Source organism: Guyanagaster necrorhizus, assembly GCF_019112545.1.
Source record: "Guyanagaster necrorhizus MCA 3950 unplaced genomic scaffold BT62scaffold_33, whole genome shotgun sequence".
Classification (NCBI taxonomy): domain Eukaryota; kingdom Fungi; phylum Basidiomycota; class Agaricomycetes; order Agaricales; family Physalacriaceae; genus Guyanagaster; species Guyanagaster necrorhizus.
In genome coordinates, this window is record NW_025064912.1 from 135,473 (window position 1) to 158,154 (window position 22,682).

At 42.4% G+C, this 22,682-nt stretch overlaps 3 protein-coding genes across 3 annotated transcripts; 1 reads left to right on the forward strand and 2 right to left on the reverse strand.

Moving 5' to 3' along the window:
• Positions 1–13,227: 13,227 nt before the first annotated feature.
• BT62DRAFT_936560 (acetyl-CoA synthetase-like protein) lies at positions 13,228–17,205 on the reverse strand. Its single transcript, XM_043187149.1, has 19 exons — positions 17,168–17,205; positions 16,775–17,115; positions 16,359–16,721; positions 16,244–16,303; positions 16,157–16,188; positions 15,978–16,109; positions 15,866–15,919; positions 15,733–15,815; positions 15,646–15,680; positions 15,561–15,595; positions 15,437–15,508; positions 15,258–15,390; positions 15,177–15,202; positions 15,096–15,120; positions 14,898–15,048; positions 14,791–14,848; positions 14,470–14,735; positions 14,100–14,413; positions 13,228–14,050 (listed from the first exon to the last, which is right to left on the reverse strand). Exons 2-19 carry the CDS (start codon positions 17,037–17,039, stop codon positions 13,323–13,325), a joined length of 2,832 nt encoding a protein of 943 aa, XP_043035425.1. The 5' UTR covers positions 17,040–17,115; positions 17,168–17,205; the 3' UTR covers positions 13,228–13,322.
• A 1,399-nt stretch (positions 17,206–18,604) lies between these two features.
• BT62DRAFT_1010961 (uncharacterized protein) lies at positions 18,605–21,716 on the reverse strand (the record flags this gene model as incomplete). The annotated part of the gene is made up of 8 exons (XM_043177713.1): positions 18,605–18,760; positions 18,814–18,939; positions 19,535–19,699; positions 19,752–19,903; positions 19,964–20,048; positions 20,114–20,285; positions 21,375–21,461; positions 21,526–21,716. 8 exons carry the CDS (start codon positions 21,714–21,716, stop codon positions 18,605–18,607), a joined length of 1,134 nt encoding a protein of 377 aa, XP_043035426.1.
• On the forward strand, positions 21,708–22,247 carry BT62DRAFT_1079679 (uncharacterized protein). The gene is made up of 2 exons (XM_043179514.1): positions 21,708–21,874; positions 21,937–22,247. The coding sequence occupies exons 1-2, from the start codon at positions 21,763–21,765 to the stop codon at positions 22,080–22,082; spliced, it is 258 nt and encodes an 85-aa protein (XP_043035427.1). The 5' UTR covers positions 21,708–21,762; the 3' UTR covers positions 22,083–22,247.
• The last annotated feature ends 435 nt before the right edge of the window (positions 22,248–22,682 follow it).

Sequence of the window (22,682 nt, forward strand, 5' to 3'; positions counted from 1 at the left end):
TAGCATATTCTAGTGTGTTATGCAGAATTTGCAAATTATAGGGCTGGACATGTAGCCTGCATATCACCAGAAGGACTTTATGGAGTTGTACCAGGATGGTACAACTATGCTATGAATGGATGACACCTGGTTGGTGTCACCCATGGAACAAAGATATACTACTGCTAACAGAGTCAAGCACATGGAAATTTTGCAGTATGCAGCCACTAAGTGAGCTATTTTTATTTATAATAAAAGATATTTAGGACATCAGATGCAGGTGTTACCACTATATCAGCCAAAGTATGGCTCAATGCCAAGACTGTGGATGCCAAGTGTTGTGCTGAGTAAACTGGCCAACATGGCACCCATAATCCAAACAATGTTATCAAGATATTCATTCACCACCTCAGCTGTCCGCAGCATGGCATCTTGGCTTTCCAGAAGCTGACCTCAATTGAGCAGCTACTATCCAAACCCTTAGAGGCTGCCAATTCAGCAACTCTTTGCCAGCCAACCACCATCAGATGAAGCCAAAGACAGTGGAAAGACTTTGGAGGCCACAGCTCCAGCTGACCCCACCAAGAACAACTCTGTAGCAATTGCTCAAGGATGGACCATCAAGAGTGGGTGGATCATGCAAAAGGAAGCACCACTGCTGGAGAGTCCCATTGCTAATAATAGCTTTCTTCATTTATTTCCAGGACCCCTGAATGGCTGGTTGGGACCATCTCCTGACAGACTGCCAAACCCAATGCCCACTCTCGATGCAGGTGCTCAGATTCTTCAGGTCAAACCAATCCTTGTATCTGAGCCCCATCTCTTTTGAGGAGCATCTGATGATATTGGTCATTTTCTGGTAGACTGTGATCAATACTTTCAGGTGTTTATCTCATACTTCCTTGCCGATATATACAAGGTGACATTTGCAGCAACTCACATGGCTGACAAAGCCAAAACATGGTGAATCCTGATATCTCTCATGTTCTGGTCTATCACATGATCTCATCACTGATACCTCTCATGGCCAGTGTTCAAGCAAATGATTGTTAATAAGTTTATGGATCTGGCTGTTCAAGAAGTCCATAAATAGAAGATAAAGGACTTCAAGATAGGAGACAAACCAGCCACCAATTACTTTGATGAACTGGAACAACTTGGCAAGCTCACTGGAGTTTGGGACAACATATCTGACACTGGAAGAATAGTCAAATACATGAAGATGAGAGCATCAGTCTTTTATCTCAAGATCATCTCAGATATCGGACATGGTGTCTCAGTTGGGTATGATGAATGGAAGGCACACATTATCACCATATACAGGGAATGACAATGACAGAAGGCAGAATCAGCCACTCTATCAAGAGATGATCATAAGAATCAGAGACAGTGCCTGAAGCCCTTTACCCTCAGTGTGACCATGCCCACTAAGCCTGAGCACTCAGCCCTAACTTCCTCATTCAGTGAGAAGTGAACTGGTACAGGCACAACATATACTGAAACAGGTCAGCCAATGGACATAGATCATCTCAAGAAGGGGGGGAAGTGTTTCAATTGCAGCCAGAAGGATCATATAGCACAGAACTGCTCTCAAAAGAAGAACAAATGCACTCAGGAAGATATTAAGGCACAGATTGCCAAACTAATAAAGGAAGATGAAGATCTCAGGCCTGATGACAAGCCTGAGGAGGTAAAAGACACAGCCAAGCAGTGAGTGATTCCACTAGCTTGGTCAAATTCCTATTGAGTGGATGATCACAATTATCTGCTGGACAGACTGACTTTATTTCTGTAGTTGTACTATCTATGTCTAAATTATGCATGCATTCAAATATACCTGACCTTACCACTCAGACATCAGAATTGCCTAAGGAACCATGACAGAAATCTCAACTGCCAACATATGGCTGAACAAGGGCAGAGAGCCCTTGGAAAGGTATGTCATCACTTAAAGTTCATCAAACTAACAAACCAGTAGACACTCAAATGCCACCAGGCTGAATAGAGGCAGAGAGTCCCATTGGTTGGCTAAAACCATTCAACACCAAATGGACTTGGTGAGCCATCAAGAATGCAAAGGATGAAGCAGCAGCTAAGGCCATACTCAAGAATTGGATACACAAGACCTGAGCTGAGGAGGTGATTGATGAGATGATCACCAAAATGCAAAAAGCAGAATGATGCCAAGCCTTGGAATGGCTCGATGAATTACATGGACCACAGAAGTTCATCCAATGATGTAAGGCTTTGGGTCAAAACCTATTGGCCAAAGCCTGAATCAAGACTCTTACATCTTAAAACACTCATATGGTCACCACACTAATTGACAGTGGGTGCACTGGAAGTTCAATCAACTGTGCTTTTGTCACCAAGCACAATCTCCCCACTTGGGCCACAGCAGCTCCAATTCCCATCTATAATGCAGATGGGACAAAGAACCAAGCTGGTTTAATTACCAAATATATAGAACTGAGGCTCACTATTGGGGATCATTTGGAATGGATCAACTTGGCAGTGACAGATTTGAGAACCAAAGAGATATTTCTTGGTCATGATTGGCTGATTCAACACAATCCACTGATCAATTGAAAAACTGGTTGCATTGTTTTTGCTCAATGTCATTGCTGGAAGATCCCATTTGAACTACCAGATGAGGACCCCAAGAATCAGTGGGATGAAGAGATGGAAGATGGTAAAATGATTCTCCCCATCAACCTACAAAGGGCCATTTGCATTCAAGCCATTCATTATGTGAATGACTTAGCAGCAAAAGCTAATGCTAATAAAGAGGAAAAAACATTCAAGGAAATGGTATCTGAATGGGCATGAGACTTTTGAGACTTATTCAACAAGGAAAGTTTCGATGAATTACTCAAAACAAAACCCTGGGACTATGCAATCAAACTGATTCCCAATGCAAATGCTAATCTGGATTGCAAGGTCTATCCACTTAGCAACAATGAGCAACAGAAGCTGGACAAATTTCTTAAAGAAAACTTATCTAGCAGGAGGATTCAATCATCAAAGTCACTGATGGCTTCACCCTTCTTCTTCATTAAGAAGAAGGATGGCAAACTCCAACCAGTACAGGATTATCAGAAGCTCAATGAAATAACAATCAAGAATCATTATCTGCTTCTCTTAATTCCAGAATTAATGGACAAACTCTGAGGTGCCAGGTACTACACCAAATTGGATGTTCAGTGGGGGTACAATAATGTGTGCATCAAAGAAGACAACAAATGGAAGGCCACTTTTTGAACTAACCATAGTTTGTTTAAGCTGACAGTTATGTTCTTTGGACTCACCAATTTGCCAGCAACATTCCAGTGGATAATGAATGATATCTTCAAAAATCTCATTGCCACTGGGAAAGTAATAATCTATTTGGATGATATCTTGATTATGTCTAAAACCAAGAAAGAATATTGGCATTTAGTGCAACAGATACTAGTGTTAATGAGAAAACATTGGCTTTTTCTCAAAGCTGAAAAATATGAATTTGAGGTACTCAAAACCAAATACCTCAGAGTCATCATTAGTGAAGGAAGCATCAGAATGGACCCTATCAAGGTGGCAGGGGTGATTAAATGGTCAGAACCAGCAAAGAAGAAGAAACTGCAATCATTCCTCAGATTCACCAACTTCTACTGACAGTTTATCCAGGATTACAGCAAAATAGTGCATCTAATGATGCAATTGACTGGAAATGCCCCATGGGCTTAGAGACTTTCTCAACAATCAGCATTTAACAACCTTAAACACTGATTATCCAAAGATGTCATCCTGGCAATACCAATCCAGGATGGCAAGTTCCAGATAGAGGCTGACTCAAGTAAAGGTGCCATTGGGGCAGTTCTTTTTCAGGAACAGGATGGCAAATGATGGCCAGTTGTATTTCTATCAAAGGCACTAACTATTATGGAATGAAACTATGAGATCTATAACAAGGAACTCCTTGCTATAATGCTCACCCTTGCTGAGTGGTGGCATTATCTCATTAGAGCAGTCCAGACCTTTGAGATCTGGACAGATCATCAGAACCTTTGATATTTCTGACTCTCTCAGAAGCTTAATCATCAACAAGTATAGTGGGTCACAGAATTATCACAATATGAGTACACACTACACCATAAGGCTGGTACAGCAAACAAAAAGGCTGACTTTCTTAGTCAGAGGGCCAACCATGATCAGAGAGGAGATAACAATAAGGAAGTTGTACTCCTACAACCAGAACACTTCTAGGCAATGATTATATCTACTGAGGAGAAAGTACATGAGCACATCAAGAGTGCTACAAGAGATCCTCACAAATAGGATTAAAGAATAGCCCTATCACTCAACCATGAGTGGGAACTAAAGAAAAAAGAAGGATTGATCTGTTATGATAGATGGATCTATATCCTAAGAGATCAGAGACTTTGTGGTGATATTATTGCCATATGTTATGATCACATGACTGCCAGGCACCCTGGGATTGCTAAAATGAAGGAATTAGTCTTGAGAAAATATTGGTGGCCCAAAATAGACTATGATATCACCTAATATGTCAAAGCTTATGAAGTTTGTCAGTGTGGCAAGACTTTAACTCGACCAAGAGCAGCTCTACTTCATCCAAATGAGGTCCCTTCATCACTATGGATCCACATCTCAGTGGATATGATAATCAGACTTCCCAAAAGTGATAGCTATGATGTGATCATCATTATAGTCGATCACTTCTCAAAGGCAATAATCCTGATCATCTGCTCAACAGAATTAACCTCAGAAGGATGGGTGAAGATCCTATGAGATGAGGTTTATGCAAAGTATGGCATGCCTCAAGTCATGATTTCAGACAGAGGACCACAATTTGTATCCAAATTCTTGGATGATTTGTACCAACTTCTCAACATCAAAAGAAATGCCTCAATAGCATATCACCCTCAGACAGACAGCCAAACAGAGCAGGTAAACCAGGAAATAGAAAAGTATCTCTGACTTTTCATCAACTACCGATAAGACAATTGGACCAAATAGCTAGCACTAGCTGCCTTCCAACATAATAACAGGATTCACTCAGCAACCAGCAAGACACCATTCTTTATAAACTATGGGTGACATCCTCTTATAGCCCAAAGCAAATGAAAACATATGATGACACCAGCATTGATGGATTTTGCCAAGGAGATGGCAAAAATCCATGAAGAAATAAAGACAGCTCTTGAAAAAGCTGCTTCAACAATGAAAAACCAATATAACAAGCACTGCAGACCAGCACACAAATATTCAGTCAATGACAAAGTCTGGCTGGATATGACAAACCTCTATCTCTCATAGCCGAAACAGAAACTGACAGACAAACAAACAGGACTGTTCAAAGTCATCACCAAGATTGGCAACTTGGAAAATTTATAATGTCTTCAATGAGATATTATTAACACCATACATCACACCAGCCTTTCCAAACTAAGAACAACCACCACTGCCACCACCAGAACTCATTAACAATGAGGAACACTATGAAATCGATGAGATGCTAAACCATAAAACACAAAAGGTTAAAGCACAAGGCAGAGGCATGAAAACAACCATTGACTACCTAGTCAGCTGGAAAGGTTATGGATCTGAATCAAACCAATGGGTCAATGAGAAATATATGGATGCAGAGGAGGTGATACATGACTACAAATAATGAAATAACAGAGTGGATATGACCAATGTTACAGTCCAGCAGATCAGCTATCTGCAAATCACCAACAAGGCATACAGCAAAGAGCAATGTCCAACTACCAATGTAGAAATGTGCAGCAGTGCAACAAAATCAGAATATAACAACAACAGAAAGGAGGAGCTTCTATCAATACCTGCAAAGACAGCAGGATACTCTGATAGATCCCCACTCCAACCATTGGGAGGTCACATCCAACATTACAGATTCAACAGATAGGCCATCTGCAAGTGGCCAGGAGAACTTACCCCTAAATTAACCATCGGGATAATAGTCTTAAGGAGGGGATAATGTTATGATTTTTCCCATTTTCCTTTTCTTTTTTCTTAAACTACTTAGATTGACCCCTATTTCTGCTTAGTCAGAGCACCTAGACCTGGTGCTTAGGATCATGAGAATGCTTAGTCATCAGCACTGCCCTGATTCTGGTCACTGCTGCAAGACTGCATAACAGCACAATGGTAGAGAAGTCTCTCTTATCTTTGCACAGCAGTAACAGCAGTAACAGCACAACAGCAAGATAATACTTTTGTAGATATCTTAGTGATGCTGGACAAAATGCTACACAGCACCAGCAAAGACAATTAGGTAGTTATATTCTTGGAATGATAAGGATTTAGTATATAAGTAGCATAGCTCTCACTATAGTAACTCTAGCTTCAAGCTAAAGTTTATTCTTCACCATCTACTCTCAAGCGACTTGCAACCACCTTGATCACACAACTCTGATAGTGCATCAGTAAACTCTAATAGTCAACCCAAAGTGCTCAGTTCTATTAGTTTATCACATGCTATTAGTCACATGAAATTTGAGCTTAACATCATGCACCAACTCTTTGCTGGCCAACCACTGCCAGATGAGGCCAAAGAAAGTGAAAAGGCTCTAGAAGCATCTCTGCTTGAGGAAGATGATTCTGAGATGATTGAACTAGGATTCATCATCCAGAATGGGCACATTGTATGTAAGAATGCACTGCTATCAGAAAGCCCTGTCACTGATGATGGCTCTCTTCATTCTTTTCTAAGACCACTGACATCTTGGAACATCCTGCTGTTTGGTGGGATCCCAAATCCAATGACTATGCTCATAGCCAACACAACCATCCTAAACTGCAAATTCATCCTTGTCAGAGAACCTCACTCTTTCAGAGGAGCATCTGACAATATCAATCAATTCCTCACTAACTGTGACCAATATTTCCAAGTGTTTGCCTCATACTTTCTGCTTGATATGTACAAGGTGATGTTTGCCATGACTCATATAGAGGACAAGGCAAAAATGTGGTGGGTACTTTCTCCCACATGCATGGCTTTTTCAAGTCAATCCATGTCTATGTCTCTCTCAACCCCTTCAGAGAAGTCTTCAGATAGAGTGTAAAAAGATAGAGCCACTCTCACCATTGCTGAGGAGCTGCTCATAGTTTTGGCTGGTTTCTGGCTCACTATTGTCAGAGATTTAGTTAGTGGTGGTCTCTATAGAAGGGATGATCCAGCATCAGAGAAGCCAAGGATCAGACTCTCCACTTGAGTTGCTTCCACTTTCCTCTCCTTGCTCCTCTATTTTTCAGTGATATCAGCAGAACTGCTTAAGGAAGTTGTCATTGAGGAATAGTTGAACAACTGGGCCTTGAAAAAATCATCAAAGGATGAAGTCATAAATAGCAACTGAGCTGGATCAGTGGACATCTGGGTTGTCAGGAGTTTGAGGAATAGGTATATTAGTGGAGTTGGATCCTGTTCTGGGCCAGCTAAAGCTGACAGGGGCAGTTCATGAGAGAGTTCTGTGATGGCCAAGTCTATATATCTTTATAAGTTGTTGGAGCTCTAGGATACAGAGTCCTGGATCTCAGCCTGTCTGATGTAGTACCTTTTTCAGAAAGCTTCTTCATTTGCAGCTCTTTGCCACTTAATGCTGCTGCTTTTTCACTCAATTTGGCTGTCAGATAGGTTGGTGTTTTGATAGAAGAGTGTTTTTGCTGCTTTCCAGTCCCTTGGATCAATAGAGTCAGGACAAGACTCTGATGCTCAAATAGGGCTTTCTCTTTTAGAGGTCTGATAGCAGGCTTTGGGGGTTTGAGCCACTCAAGTAGCATTAAGAGAGTCTCAAGCATGGTTTCCAATTTCATGCTTGGAGGAGGCAGAGAAAGAGTCAGAACTTGATATAACACCAAAGAAGTTGTCAGGAATATCTTTGTCTTCATGATTGGAGACCAAAGGGAGGTGCATCAGGACCTGACTGATGTTCCTTGAAGGTTGAGTTCAAGAGGGTCATAGAGAGTATCAGTGACCTTTTTGCTCTTCTGAAATATTTCTCCAAGCTAGAATTTCAATGATGGTTTCTGGTACAGTTTCCTTCTCAGGCTTGTCAAGGGCTCAAGAAGGCTCTGGAGGGAGATTGTGGAAGAGAATGGGCAAGACATTTCATAGTTGTTGGTGGATAGTTCTGAGGGTCTGATAGTACTAGACTACTCAAGCAGTGATGGATCAGTTTCTCTAGCAGAGGATGACAATAGCAAATAGGCCAAGTGAGATGCCAACAATTGCTTCTAGAATTCAAAGAAAGTCTGCAGTGATTTTATTGGTTGATGGCATTTAGTTTCTTTTGCACTAGTATGCATAAAGAAAGAGAAGCTAGAAGCTTCAAGCTAATTATTAGACCTAAAGTACAAATGACCTAAACATGTGATAAACAGGCACTGTATTGTGTTTATACAGTCATGTCTGAGTTCACTATACATATTATTCAGTCAAAGTGTAGCAAGGCCAGAGATAAGTTGGCTTAAGAGCAGATGGTATAGAATAAACTTTAGCTTAAAGCTGGGTATATACAGTGAGAGCTAGGCTACTTATCTACTGTTAATCCTGAGATAATTATAGTCCTACCAATTGTGCATTTCTGTGCTATAGTGTCTATTGTTTGTCATCAGTACTGGTATAATATAGTATTGTCTATTGTTAAGGCATCTGTTGTTACTCAAGGAATAATGGCATGAGTTACCTATTATAATTGTGTAAGCATGTCCTATGCTCCTCATAAGTGCTTAAGATTGAACAGGCACTCTGACTAATCAGAAATAGGAGTTAAAGAAAATAAATAAAATAAAAAAATTGTAACATATACTGAAAGCAATGTGACAATTATCTGGATACACTTATTCACATCTATCACCATTTTCTTCCAAAGTGCCCTATCTTTGGCCTCAAGGGGGACCCATACTGGTAGCATCTCCTTTGGTTGATATTAGTCTTATATCTAAGTTTGATCCAAACTACACATATATGCAGCAGCTCTATAAACAGAGATTGCATATCTTTCATAAGACATAGCACTACTTTCAGCATGAGCTCAATATTGTTTTTCAGAGATGGTATACTTGCATAGATGGCTGACTGAGAATACTATCATAGTCAACACTTGTGTTAGTATAAGCAATGGATTCATTGGATTACACAGGTCTTTGTCTGATGGAAATTCTACAACTAACATTCAGATGAAAGTTGGACATCATCTCAAAGCTAACATGAATTAGTGTACATTAGTATAAAAACTGAGGCAAAAGACTGTGTAGTCAGCTGTTAATCACAGCTGACTTTCTCTGCAAGCTATACTCATTATCTCAATGCTGGATGTGCTGAATAGATACTGGTCTGGTTTCTGTGGGTAAGATCTTGGCATTCATGCTACCATGTAAAGACCTTGATGATCAAATAGGGAAATAGTATTCTGATAAAAACTTCATCAAAAAGAAAGAAAATAGAGATATTCAGCTGCAGAAATATAGTTTTTATATACTAGGCAAAATTTTTTATATATTATAATTTCATGTTCAAAATATATATTGCCATCAAATCTGATTTCAAGTGGAAATAGTGGTATGTTGATGAATGGATGAATTTAGAGGAGACAGACACTGATATTATTTCAACAAATAGCAAGAATACCTTTGTTTCATAAATATTTTAATGGAGTATTGTCTATTGATAAAGCATTTATTATGCATCAAAGGATAATAGCTGTCATAATCTTCTCTATATATTTTTTCCTTTTTTTCTTATCTTATCAGAGTGCCTATCTCATCTTGAGCACTTTCTTGAAAGACATGAAAACATTAGGTAATTACAACAGACAAGACACCATTGTACTTGGTTGCCTGATCTACAGACAATTCCCCATTGTCTTATCTCTGATGACCAGGTAGAATCAGTATTATAGCACAGAACAGTACAATAGACAGTAGTTATATTTATTACAAGTGGAACAGTATATAAGTAGGATAGTTCTCACTGTAGTAGTCCAGCTTCAAGCTACAAGTTTATCTCATATTATCTTCTCTCAAGTCTAGCCTGTCTCTGGCCTTGAAGCACTTTATCTATCAGAATGCACTAAGTGGACTCTAGCATGACTGTACAAACATGATGCAGTGCTAGTTCACCATGTGTTCAGGTCATATGCTAGTTAGATCTAATAATAGTAAGAGCTGCCTATTGTGGTCAAGTAATAGTCTCTTGATTGATAAGTGCCTTTGATAAGATAGATGCCCTAATGAAATAAGAAAAGATAAGATAAGCAAGAAAAAGAATAAGATAGGTAGAAAAATCATAACAACAATAATCAGATATCTGTATCCTTTGATATGTCATTCTCATACTGTGACATTCTAATGATTTCAGAAAGATGCATTCTAAGCAAGGAAGAAGTGTATTGTCACTTTAAAAAAACATGCTATATTCTTCTCCCTAGATTCTGAACACTTGGAAAGATGTACCAAAGGAATAATGCTATTGAAATATATTTTAAACAGATCAGAATTAAATAATGTGTCTGTAGAGCCAAAACTTTCTAGCACAGTATTTAAGCAAATAGATTACATTCTGTACATAGAAATTATAGATTTTATTCATCACTAAAATAAATAGTCTACAGTGACAAGAGAGAAAAGAATATATACTCATTGCCAAAGGTTTGACACAATGTGCTTAAAATCATGCCAGAGAGAACTGTGATGGAAAAAATCAGAAATCTGGTGCATATACTGCTATGAGATTTATACCTGAGTGGATCCAATCTGATCTAGCCTTTGGTGTGATCCAACAAGCATTTTGGGGAGCAGTCAGGAACCAAGGCACAGAATATATGAGCTCATCATCAACAGTGACTGAGGCAGATAGAGTAATCCATAACCAACAAGAACCTAGTTTGGACAGCACAGTAGAGTATATATTATTGTGTCATAGTAGAATACATTCATTAATATATTTTCATTTACAGTTTGGAACTATGAATGATATATCATTCCACTATGAACTGATAACCAGTCTTGTATTCCATACAAGCTAGATAATGTTGATCTCTACTGTCATCATAGCAATTGTCCTCTTTCTTTCTTTCATCCTCTCTCAGCATCTCCATATCTGCAGTCTAAATTCAACACTTAGACAATGAGGAGACTCAAGATATTATAGCAAAATCAAGTCTCCTGTGGCAGGCACTGTGGTTAGAGACTAGCAGAGGATTGGCTATTCAAAATGTATAAATTGTATAACATCAACAGGACTGTCACTCTTTTGACAAAATCCCTCTGTATACACTCATAATCCAGAAATTTGATAGATCAGATGGCTAAGTTGACAGTGTCTCTTCTTAAGTTAGAGCTGTGATAGGTTCAAATCTTGTCTTATGCATTTTTTTAGCAATGTGTGCTGGCACCAAGCAATCTTTTCATACTACTTGCATTTTGAGCAGCTGCAATTGTTATCTCTCTTTCAGGCAAAGCCCATAAAGAATCTTTTTGCAGCCCTGATCTTTATTGCTTATAGCCATTTTGATTCCACATGGCTACTTCAAATCAGAAGATTATCACTCCCATGATTGCAGGGATAAAGAAGGCTCTGATACTTCTTCAAGACAAAACAGACCAAAGAAGAAAGGATATCAATCAGTTGGCTCAGAAGAAGCTGGTCTCAGTAAAAGATAATGCTGATGATGGCACTGATAAATGTATTGTCCCACTTCCCTCTCATAAAGAGGTCCTGAAAGCTGTTTCAACCCTTCAGCACTATGTCAGAGGCATGGATAATTCATTTGTTCATCAGCTTGAATGAATTTTGGCATCATTTGGTTAGAAAACATGTCTGGAGCAGACTCATTCATTAAAGAACACCAAAATAACTATGTATTTCACTTTCAATTAGATCTAAATACAATTTACACATAATCCATGCCTTTAGAACCCTTTCAAATATCCCTATAATGATCTCTGTCAGAACCCATACTCTGTATTAACCCATAGCCCAGAGTGTATGGGTTAATACAGAGGTGACTGTAGCAGCTGTTCTCTCAGAGCCTTTTCTCTTTGATATAGACCACAATTACTACTGCTTTGCTCTAAAATCCAAAGATATGATACATCATATCCTCCTGCTAGTCAGAAAGAGTCAGTTGATGGAAATTTTACTGCAAAGTGAAGATTGCTAGCATTTTCTCTTTGGATCCCCTTAACAAGTTGGCCAATGCCTATATTATTTTCTTCTTGGTCTATTTTTGACTCTATACCCCTATATACAAAGGTGTAATAGCCAAACATGTCTGCCATTGTTCACCAGATTAGTAGCTTAGAGCACTGCTGATGGTCCACATTTTCCTTTATGAGAATAGTCTCTCATAACTATGTATCAACTATATCATTCTCCCTTCCTCATCACTCACTATATAATCATTGCTCCTCTCACAATGGATGTGCTCTTTTATCAAGCTGTCTCTGCCCTGCAGCTTCCTGTTACCATATCAGAATCTGCATCAATTGCCACTGGCAGTAAACTTCCCAACCTCAAGCCCAGAGCAAAATACTAAAACAATGATGGACTTGACACAGTTTAATCCCAGGATCAAAGTGCTGGCTTCATCTTCTCATCCACCATCAGGCTGGACCACTCAGTCTACAAGGATATACATTCACTCTTGCTGTTGTGGCAACCACAGAAAATTGGGATGCAGATAGCAGTTCTTTGACACTGACCTAATGATACTTGCCACCCACAAACTCCTTGACACACTACTGAGTCCTTCTTTAACAGCCACTTGTGCTTCCCCCAAGCTAAGCACATGCTAGAAAGCCACAAAACCTTCATGAACCTTGTTTGCCAACATGACAGTGATGAGAGCAGTCTTCTATGTTTCCTTGAGCATGAGCCATGGGCAGATATGCATCTGGGCCAGCCAGTCTGTTTGGGGTGTGGGTGCAATATTAACTTTTGCAATCCGAGAAGCTGGATATACCATTGGAATTCATGTGGGTATGACAATGCAATGTTGAGGTCCATTGTGGATGCTTGGGAAGCTGAAGTCACAAAGCCAGTTAATGAAGATCACTTAGCTTGAATGGCTCAGACAACAGTGGTCAAGACAAGTATTGAACACCATCCATCCTGTATAGTTGTTATTCAATGACTCTCAGTGACCTTTATGAGACATCCATTCAGCTTCGGTGGTAAGATCAAATAAGCTCGATTTAGCATTCCTGCGCTTTTCATACAACTTGCTCGCATGATATACATAAAGTATAAATCGAAATCTATTCTATCTATATCATTTCCAAGTGAAGCATGGCGTACACAAGTATAAGAGACATCACGATCAAAGATACCCTTCTTGCAAACCTACAATAACCAAGTCATGTTCCAAAAAGTCCATATGACCCCCAGGTACTCGCACGACTCTGGCTCCCGGAACCCAACGCGAAGCTCCCAGATCCTCCTGCTCCTCTTCCGGCATTGGTATAAGCCTCGCGCCCTCCTCAGCAACATAAACCGTAATGGGAGCCTTGACATCCTTCATGCTTCTCATCCACACTTCTATATCAGGCCGAAGGCAAAAATCACTAATCATGCCCCCCAACTTCTGCGCTATATCCATCGCCAGTCGCTGTATAGGCGAACCCCCCGTCCCATTGATAGCAGAGCGCAACCCATCGACAGAGCTATTCCTGCTCTTATCCCATGCCGTTAAATCGATCATCATCTTAAGCATGGCACCGATGAACTCCTCTCGGCGGTTCGGAAGCTCCCCAGCTGGGATTATGTGTACAAAAATAGAGGGGAAAAGATCAAGCATTGCAAGCGCCGATACAATGTCGCCTTGGCGTTCGAATTCCTGCGTGATCAAAAATGCGAGAATGCACGACGCAGAGTACCCAGCGAAGCGGTATGGCCCAGTAGGTTGTTCTTCCTTGATTTTACGTCTGTAAAACGCTACCAGATCTTCCAGACTCGTCATCGGCGCATCCGGCGTAACTTGGACAGTCCAGACAGCTGTGCGAAATTTCTCCGGATACGACCTAAAGTCAAATGCAAGACCCGCACCACCTGCAAGCCCTTCAGCGATGAATCTGTGAGCAGAAAAGGAGGTCCTGACCATGAAAGACAATGAGCGGTGGTTCTCCCTTCCCTTTTCTCAGTTTGACGACGGTCTCGCCGGATTCAGGAAGTTTAGTGAACGAGACTACAGGTTCACTCTCATCGTCGTCGTGTTCTTCTTCCTCAGCAGTGTGAGTGTTCCCATCGGCTTGGGAACTAACGATAGCATTGTGGACAAAGGCGCTTAAAACAGATATCGAAGGATTATTGAAAACAAAATTCTGCGGTAGGGACCGGATGGCACCCATAGAGATTACGTGGTTTTTCCGGAGGGTGCTGACAATCGTGTTGCGGATTGCGATGGCTATGAGACTTTAGAAGGATGAGCTTGGCATGTTCAGATGAGAAAGGAGAAAAGGAACGCGGACCTGTCGACTCCGACAGCAAAGAGGTCCTGCTCATCGGAGATCTGAACATCGGTGCAAAGAAGGGTGTGCACGATGCGCCGAATCCACTCAGTAATCTCATCGATGCTCCATTTCTGTGGAACTAGAATGTTGGATGGGGAGATATTGTCAACCGCTTCGTACGCCGCGTCGATCTCCTTGATATAGGCCTCCAGAATAGCCCCCCGCCGAAGGGTCCCTTTGGAAGTGAACGTGAACGGCTTCGATGGATGCGTGACGACGATCATCTGTGTCACCCGGACGTCGATGTGAGTTCCGTAGAAATAAAATGATTTCACCCACCTCTTTGAAGATCCTTGAATGTTGTGGCGCTTCCTTGTTAGCCTTGGATACAGTTTCCCTAAGTAAATGCGTCAATACGGGCATGGGAAGAGGACACAGAACTCTACCAAATGCTCGTACGGAAGTCAGCAAGATCTTTCTCGTTGGCGGGGTCAAATTCATACCCAGGCGCTGGCGAAACCAGCACTCCGGGCTGGAATCTTGATCGACCAAACATCACGGCTGCGGTGACTCGTTTGTCGACAGTAATCGTTTTTTCTGCTAGAACATCAGCAGAGTGTCCAAAACGGGAAAAGCGCACATGCCGATTGGCGTAGGGTTCGTCTTTTCCTGTGATAGGCGTGATTAAGATAGGTAGGAACGGATGTAACAAAAATTGAACGTACCCCAGTGCTATGGATAATTTGATCATCTATTGAAGTTCAATGTTCAACAAGTCACTCCTTCGAGCATGGGATTAACCATACCATGTCTTCCGTAGCACTTGAACATTTTAGGATTGGTTGGATGTCTGATAAAGATATCTTTGGTGTCGTACGCCCTGATTCCATCTATTTTAGTGTTGAAGACCGCCGGTGAGTATCCCGTTTTAGGGTTTTCCTTCAAAAGATTAGAACAGATGCAGCAGGGAGGTTGGATCTCCCACCTTGACGATAACAGAGAACATATTTTCCTCTCCTTCGATTGGGACAAGGACATAATCGATATAACGCGCCCACTGTATTAACAGAGTAAGTAAAAATCGACGGCGTTGGTAGTTTTAAACTCACTTCAAACCATTCCCATCCCTCGGCAGGCGTCTCCTCTAAAAATCATCATCAGCAACAGTCTTCCCGGTCGCACCATACAACATACTGGGAATCATCTTCGCAGTGAAAGTGGTCTCGGTACTAAGAAAGAAATAAGTACATAGATTTATTTTATCACCAGACTGGAACAGACCTTCCGAAAAGGGCACAAAGGGGTACACCCTTGGTTACCAATGAGTCTCCAGCAGTTTTGGAAAGCGGTCCACCTCCAAATAACTGCAAAATATCAGTCAAACAGTCATCAGGTTCAAACAATGAATCCGTACTGCGACTGTAGGCTTTGTTAGGACTTCGATAGCGGTTGGATCATGTGCCCATGCCTAGTAATCGGTAAAACTTAGTTCCTCTACACGACGAATGAAGAATGCCATCACTCACCTCGAAAAAGGAGGGGACACAAAACACGATCGTGCTGTTCGTGTCTATTATTCCCTTTAGGACACGCTCCGGTGTCGGCACTATGGGCGGATTCTCGGGAGGGAAAACTGCTATAGTTAGGCCGTCCGATGCCTGACATGGTTGCTCAGAAGAGAATGGTAGAAAATTACTTGACGTACGGCGGCCATGATCGTCCAATACCCCATGAGATCTAAGCAAGGAGTCCTCAAGACAGTCCCCATAATGGTTTGAGAGGTAATACGCACGATACATAACTGACCCATGTGCAGAAAGAACGTGTCCACAAACATCCATGTCTCCGTAAGCTTTTTGAAAGCCATATTAGATTTCTTAACTTTATGTAGGAAGAAAGTAACGTACATAACCAAACTCCGTGCATCATGCAAAACCGATGCGTGTGGGAAATCGGGCTAGGGAACCGCGTCGATCCCGAAGAATGTATAATAAGTGCTAGTTGTTCCAGGTCAGGGCGCACATGCGGCAGCGGTTCCGAGTCATTATTCAAGTAGAGATCTTCAAACGTCGGCATCGGAATCAGGTTTATGCCATCTTGCATGCGGGCGATTTCCTGCATAGCGGAATCGGCACTGACAAATAAATATTCGTATCCAGTACTTGCAAGCAGGTGAGCGACCCCTGCAGGCGAATTGCGGGTAGAGATCGGGAACGCAGTGTAGCCTGCACGTATGATCCCACAGACAACGGTAAGAAACGTGATGCTATCTGCAGGATTCCTCATCTCAGTCGGCAACTGGTCAGACGAAAAGAATGCGTACCAGCATTTGCCAACACTCCTACAACTGGGATAGAGTCCTTTCGAACGACATGATGAAGAACAACACGTCCGGCGGCATGGATAGCCTTGGTGACCTCGCTCCAGGTGATTTTTTGAATATGGTCCTGGTCATAGAATTGAAAGACAGGATGGTCTGGGTTACGCTGTGCGTTGTAGTCGAATACTTCTGGGTAAGTAAGCGATCCATCGAAAGGAGGACGAGTGAATGTCAAGGAAGGTCCAGAAGAAGTCTTCATGGCAGACATGTATTGGAGCGAAGTCGACAGACATTGCCGGATTATTTATACCCCTACTCGCAAAGCGCAGAATTCTTTACTGCGACTATAAGCATAATTAGCACATGCATTACGGCAGTAAGATGCTCCATTGTTACTGAGTCTTGACAAGCAGGAAAACATAATGACGATTGCACCCTGGATCCAGATAAAAATAACCGTCGGTCGCGCGAAGCCATGCTTCCTGTCATAGACGGCCCGCGAATGAGAAGTCCAGCTGCAGAGTCGAAAAAAATCATGTAGCACACATTTTACTAAACCATTCCATACCTGAGTGTTTAGTAGACGGCCTACCCAATGACAGTCGAATATAGAAAGATGATAGCATTTTGCTCCCCAGTAAGCATTAGATATCCATAAAACGTAACCAACCTCAAGAAGTATCGTCTAGAAAGATATCCTGGGCGTCACGGCTTTAAATTTGTTCCATGACGTGAGCGATACGCGAAGGCAGGAAGGCGTTGGGAAGGTGAACGATCCGTTTGGGAAAAATATACTCACGATTAACATTCAGGTCCGACATCCGAATTATCGAGTCCGTTGATGCCCATGAATTTTATAGACTATTACTAAGGATATCAAAAAATCTCCGTTTGTCGTGTCTCTCCCTTTGTGTATATCTTATTCTGGTTTTGCTGAAGAGAATACAGTGTGGAGCGATATGAAAATTGCGAACGCCTAAAGTTACTTTGGACGGTAGTGGGATGAGGTATGTGACTCTAAAAGCACTGAAACCAGATAGGAACGAATCCCCCGCGAGCCATACTTTTCGACAGGGAACTCTCCTGAATAGGCCCGACTCATACCCGATGATGTTAAGACCGACATTGTCTCGCAAGCCACGACTGTCGGGTATTTCCAGATGTTCCCAGTTAATTTTATCCCAGCTTACGATAGCCTAACTTGGTTGTTTTAGAAGACGAAGCATCGTTTATAATGATCCGCAAACGGGACCCGTATCCGATGGCACCGTACTGATAACGCAAAGAGGTTTTGTGGATTCCGTGTTGACCTAACTTACGAACTCGTTTCTCCCCGAAGCTGTGATCTCACTAATGTATGGGTACCTGCCACCGAAGCAATGGATACCAATATTACCAGGAAAGCGGTTCATTTGACTCCAAAGTTCGTTCCATAGGTTTACTTTCGCTGAAGAGTGCAGGAGGAAATACGTGCATCCTCCAAATGGTGAATTTTTCTCTGTCTTTTTTTTAGGTACCTCTTTCAGACTGATTGGATCCTGACGTCACCCCGGTTCAGAGCCGTGACGCCTCCTGGATCGCACTTTCGATGGGTTGGATAGTCGCATCATTCATCCCAAGTGCAGGAATTTCTGTCACCCATGATAGGGAGATACTGTAATCAGGTAAATATTATTCGTGTGACTCCAGCAGGATGGCTGTTCCTCTTGCAGCATCTCACATCTCACGATAAAGGGCATTCTTGTCATATGGGAAACCGTCATAATTGCAGAATTTGGGTCGCATAGTCTGTGGTGTCAAGGGCCAAGACCAGGTGTGCATATTCGTCCTTGTTCATGGCAAGTCTGATGCTTCGAGTTCAATTTCGGTTGCTATTTTGAGGAGAGATTTCCCGAAGTTTCGGAGAGAACGATCAATGTATTCGGACCAGTCTTCGTTGGGTAGTCGTTGTCGGTATCCACAGCGAGCGGAGGGCGTTCGCCAGGTTTTCTGGCAGAGACAGTAAATTATGGGAGTAATGCATTGCAGGATGTTTCGCGTACTTGTCGATTCATGCGAGATACTGGGGCTACGTTTTGCTTGGCTTTGCTTCGAGGAACGATTGTCTCAAGGCCAGGTTCTGGCACATTTTTGCTGCCCGTCACGGATCCCCCGATAGTAGAACAAGACTATCAGTTTATATCATCTACCATCAGATTCAAAAAATCCATGTTATGGAATTGAGCGTCGTCAGTGCCAGGCGCCATACTGTCGGATGGAGCGACACTGGAAGATGGTCTGAGTGAAGCCATCTCCAGTCACCAAACACAGATTCGTTATGCTTACTTTACATCTACTAGAAAGTACGAAGTAATCCTATTATGTACGTCGATTTCACCCCTACGTTCCATTCTTTTTCACCGGATCACTTTTGATCTAACTAGACTTACAAAACATGCATTTCAGGAAGTGGTATGACGCTCATCGTTCAAAATTTCTACCCTAAGTTTACTGAGCACCTATTTCATCAAAACCCGTCATAATTTCATCAGTAGCCTAGATCACTTTCGTCAGCAATTTGCTCTTCAGGCCTTCTAATGCCTTGTTCATGCTACCCACCCGTTCCTCAAGCTTTGTGTTCCCAGCTTTCAATATTCCGATCTCTACCTCGACCAGTTCATCTTATGCCTTGAAATCTGTGCTTTTTGGCTTGCAGCTCCCTCCGATATGCATGAGAAGTGACGTCGAATCATGTTCCTTCTTCTGAAATTCCTGGATACACACCTCATATCGCTTCATCTCCTGGTTCCATAACTCGCTGATGAGGATGGGTACAGACTTTTCACTTGTAGTATCAGAGGTCAGCAGGCTTGGTGTAGAGGAGGAAGAGGAGTCGGTAAGTAGGATGACGTCCTCTGGGTCTGTGCTTCTTGGGGCTTGTAAGAGGACCTTGCGAGGTTTCACCTCGGCTCTTCCACTTGCCAGGCCCTGTTAAGCATACTTTAAGGTCTATCGGATCGAGCTGCTTCGTAACCGGGAGTTTGCATTTCGCGCTATCAATCTCATTCAAAGAATCAGCTATCTTTTCTGTCCCATTGATGGGAGTACCGAAGAGACATGGCCGGCATCGGTAGTACGCATTAGAATCTCGACCTGAACTTTGGTAGACATTGAAGCAGTGTTACACAAGCCTGTGGATACAGTGAAGTTTACTTTCAGAAGGTTCGTGCACGGAAACAATGCAGTTCAACGAAGGTTTCCGGGTGATTAAGCGCAAGTCCAGCATATGAGCTCCATGCTGGAATTGCGGAGGACCGTTTAGGAATCGAATATTCTTTCATACCGCTGATGGAGTGTGATTACCTTCTCCTTCTGCCGGTGAGAAGATAGATTCGATGCCTGCCTAGTAATAGACGAGATTAACTCCAAGAGCAGTTCGGAAGATGCCATAGGTGCGTGCTGCATTGTAAAGTCATAGACGTTGGGTTGCGGACATATTCCAATTATTTCGCTCGAATTGGATGTAGTGGAAGTGCTAGTCTATAACGGTGAATCAAACTTAAAAAAGCAAAATTGCGCACTGCATGACTTCTAGAGTTGACAGTAGATAGCAATCGTTGAAATTCGACACAATAAAAAATCCCATTCTGCGTCAAGAGGCTTGGGTCTAGGCTAAAACGTGATACTGGCAAAGAGAGATTACGTGTTCTGCTAATGAATCTGAGTCTCGGGCACATTGCAACAAAAAGGATACTTTCACCTCTCGGAGAGAAAGGGTTGAGGATAAGGTTTAGCTGTGAAGCTGTCAAGAATGTCGCAAGGCAAGGCAGACAGGTGCTAGGGCGGTGAGAACAATTAGAGTCGCAATTACGGTGATGCGCAGGTCGGAAAGCATGCGTCAACGGCAAGCGTCGTGTTGGTGTGGTTACCTGTGATAGAAGGACATCGATGCTCGTAGTGCTGACTTTTCCCCTGCATCCATCAAATTCAAATTAATTGGAGACTCTGGACAGAAAGTTCTGGTATCAAAACAAAATTGTCCAGGGTCGCACATAGCCCATGACTTGCGCAGTTTTCCCGATGCTCCGATAAGCCACACGCTCGAAAATTCAACTGAGACGTTTGAGAGGAATGGCCCTGGATAATGGAAATCTACCCGCGACGAAGAAAATAGGAAGATTTATGGACAAATGGGTCTCGTATCACTGCAAACAGTGATTAGCACGAGTAGGCCTTGAGCGGTGACCGGTCACTGAACACAGGGCACCTTTGTAGATATGGGGTCGTTCTGACTCAATGGATGATCTATCCACACGCCATTAAAGGCGCTTCGAAGATGCAGTTGGCCTAAGGCACGAGCATCTTATTTTGGTTCAAAGCGTTCCTAGCGATGATCCGTAAATTACCTCCGTCTCATTTCGTCATTGTGCGCTACAAGTAGCGACAGCAGACAATTAGAGGGGCAGGGTTTTTCCATATCCAAGAAGCCAGAACCGAACGATTAGCAAGTTGTGTGTGTGCTGGAGCGGATTGTTAACAATGTAGACCAGTAGCTTCCAAGGATCCGGAAATCAGCTGCAGGATAATTGGATAGAAGTTGAAGAAATGAGGCGCTTAGACATACCGGGATACATCATACAATGTCCACCCGACGCCTACTGCGAGAACGTAATTCCAAGTCAGGATCGCGGCGTGCCGCTCCGAGTCCTGGCTTTTTGTCTGGAAGGACCAAATGTCAAGAAAAGTCAATCTGTCTAGATGATACGGAAACTCACCTCTTATTGTGAAGCCAAGCAGCAATTTCGTAAATTAGTGGTTGTCTAATTGCACTTTGGGGAAAAAGACAATAAACGTGCAAAGTGGAAGTGAGACAGGCCCGGTGCGTTAGGTGGGCCGTATAAAAGGGAGGAGAGGCGGTGGGGGTTAACGCCAGGTTCTGACCTTCAGCCCCCGCTTGCGATAACATCATACCTCTCTCGTACCTTCACAAGTACTCATCCTCATCATTATCAATGGATTCCTTCGAGTGGGTCGCAACTGTCGTGTCGGAGAAGACGGTCGAGGGTGACGAACTTTCTGCCTTGGAAGGCACCGTCAATGAGGCGTCCCACTCTTCGGGCACCAGTGGATGCGTTGTAGCATGATTTACCTTCGGGTTTTAACTGTTACGAACTCTTATATTGCAGTAAGTCTTCTATCGATCCAATACGCATACATAATACCCACCTTTTGCCTTTGTAGACATATTTTTCGCACTAATACGCGGAGTATTCGCGTTTACATTCGTATCATTCGTATTGCCGGCATTGCTGCCTTATGTCACGGAGAATAGAGTTGGACTGTCTGGGAGTTGACGCGTGGAAAATGAAAGTGCTTTAGCACTGAGAGTCGCCAGGAGTAGAATTGCAGACTACCTTCGACCTTCCGGTTTGCGATTGGCAATTTTATTGTTATTCTATGTTTGGCATTAGATTGGATGTGTTACAATCATACTCACCATCATATCATATGAATCGGTTGAACTTTAGAAAATGGCGAAGGAGGCAATGGTTCCTCTAAACGATGATCATCATCACGGTTATGGCCTTGGTGATAATCCGAGATCGGTGCAAGCGTGTCGGACCAGTGTTACCATTCAGATAGATAAACAGTCCTCTGCACCGAACCTGCCAAAGACATTGCTTAGTGCCATCTGCAGTATCGTCAGATTACATCAGATTTAATTACCTGGACACGGTTACGCAGAGCTGCAATTGATGACGCGCCGACAAGCAATAACAAAAGTTCCTTGTATGTGACCTTGCGTTTATTACAACCCAAGTCTGTGGGATGGCTACAAAATTTGCGAAGAGATCGAGGTTGATTGGATTGTCAAGTAGTGTCTTGGTAACAATGCAGAAAGAGTTGATCCTTGAGGCGCGTCAATGTTACC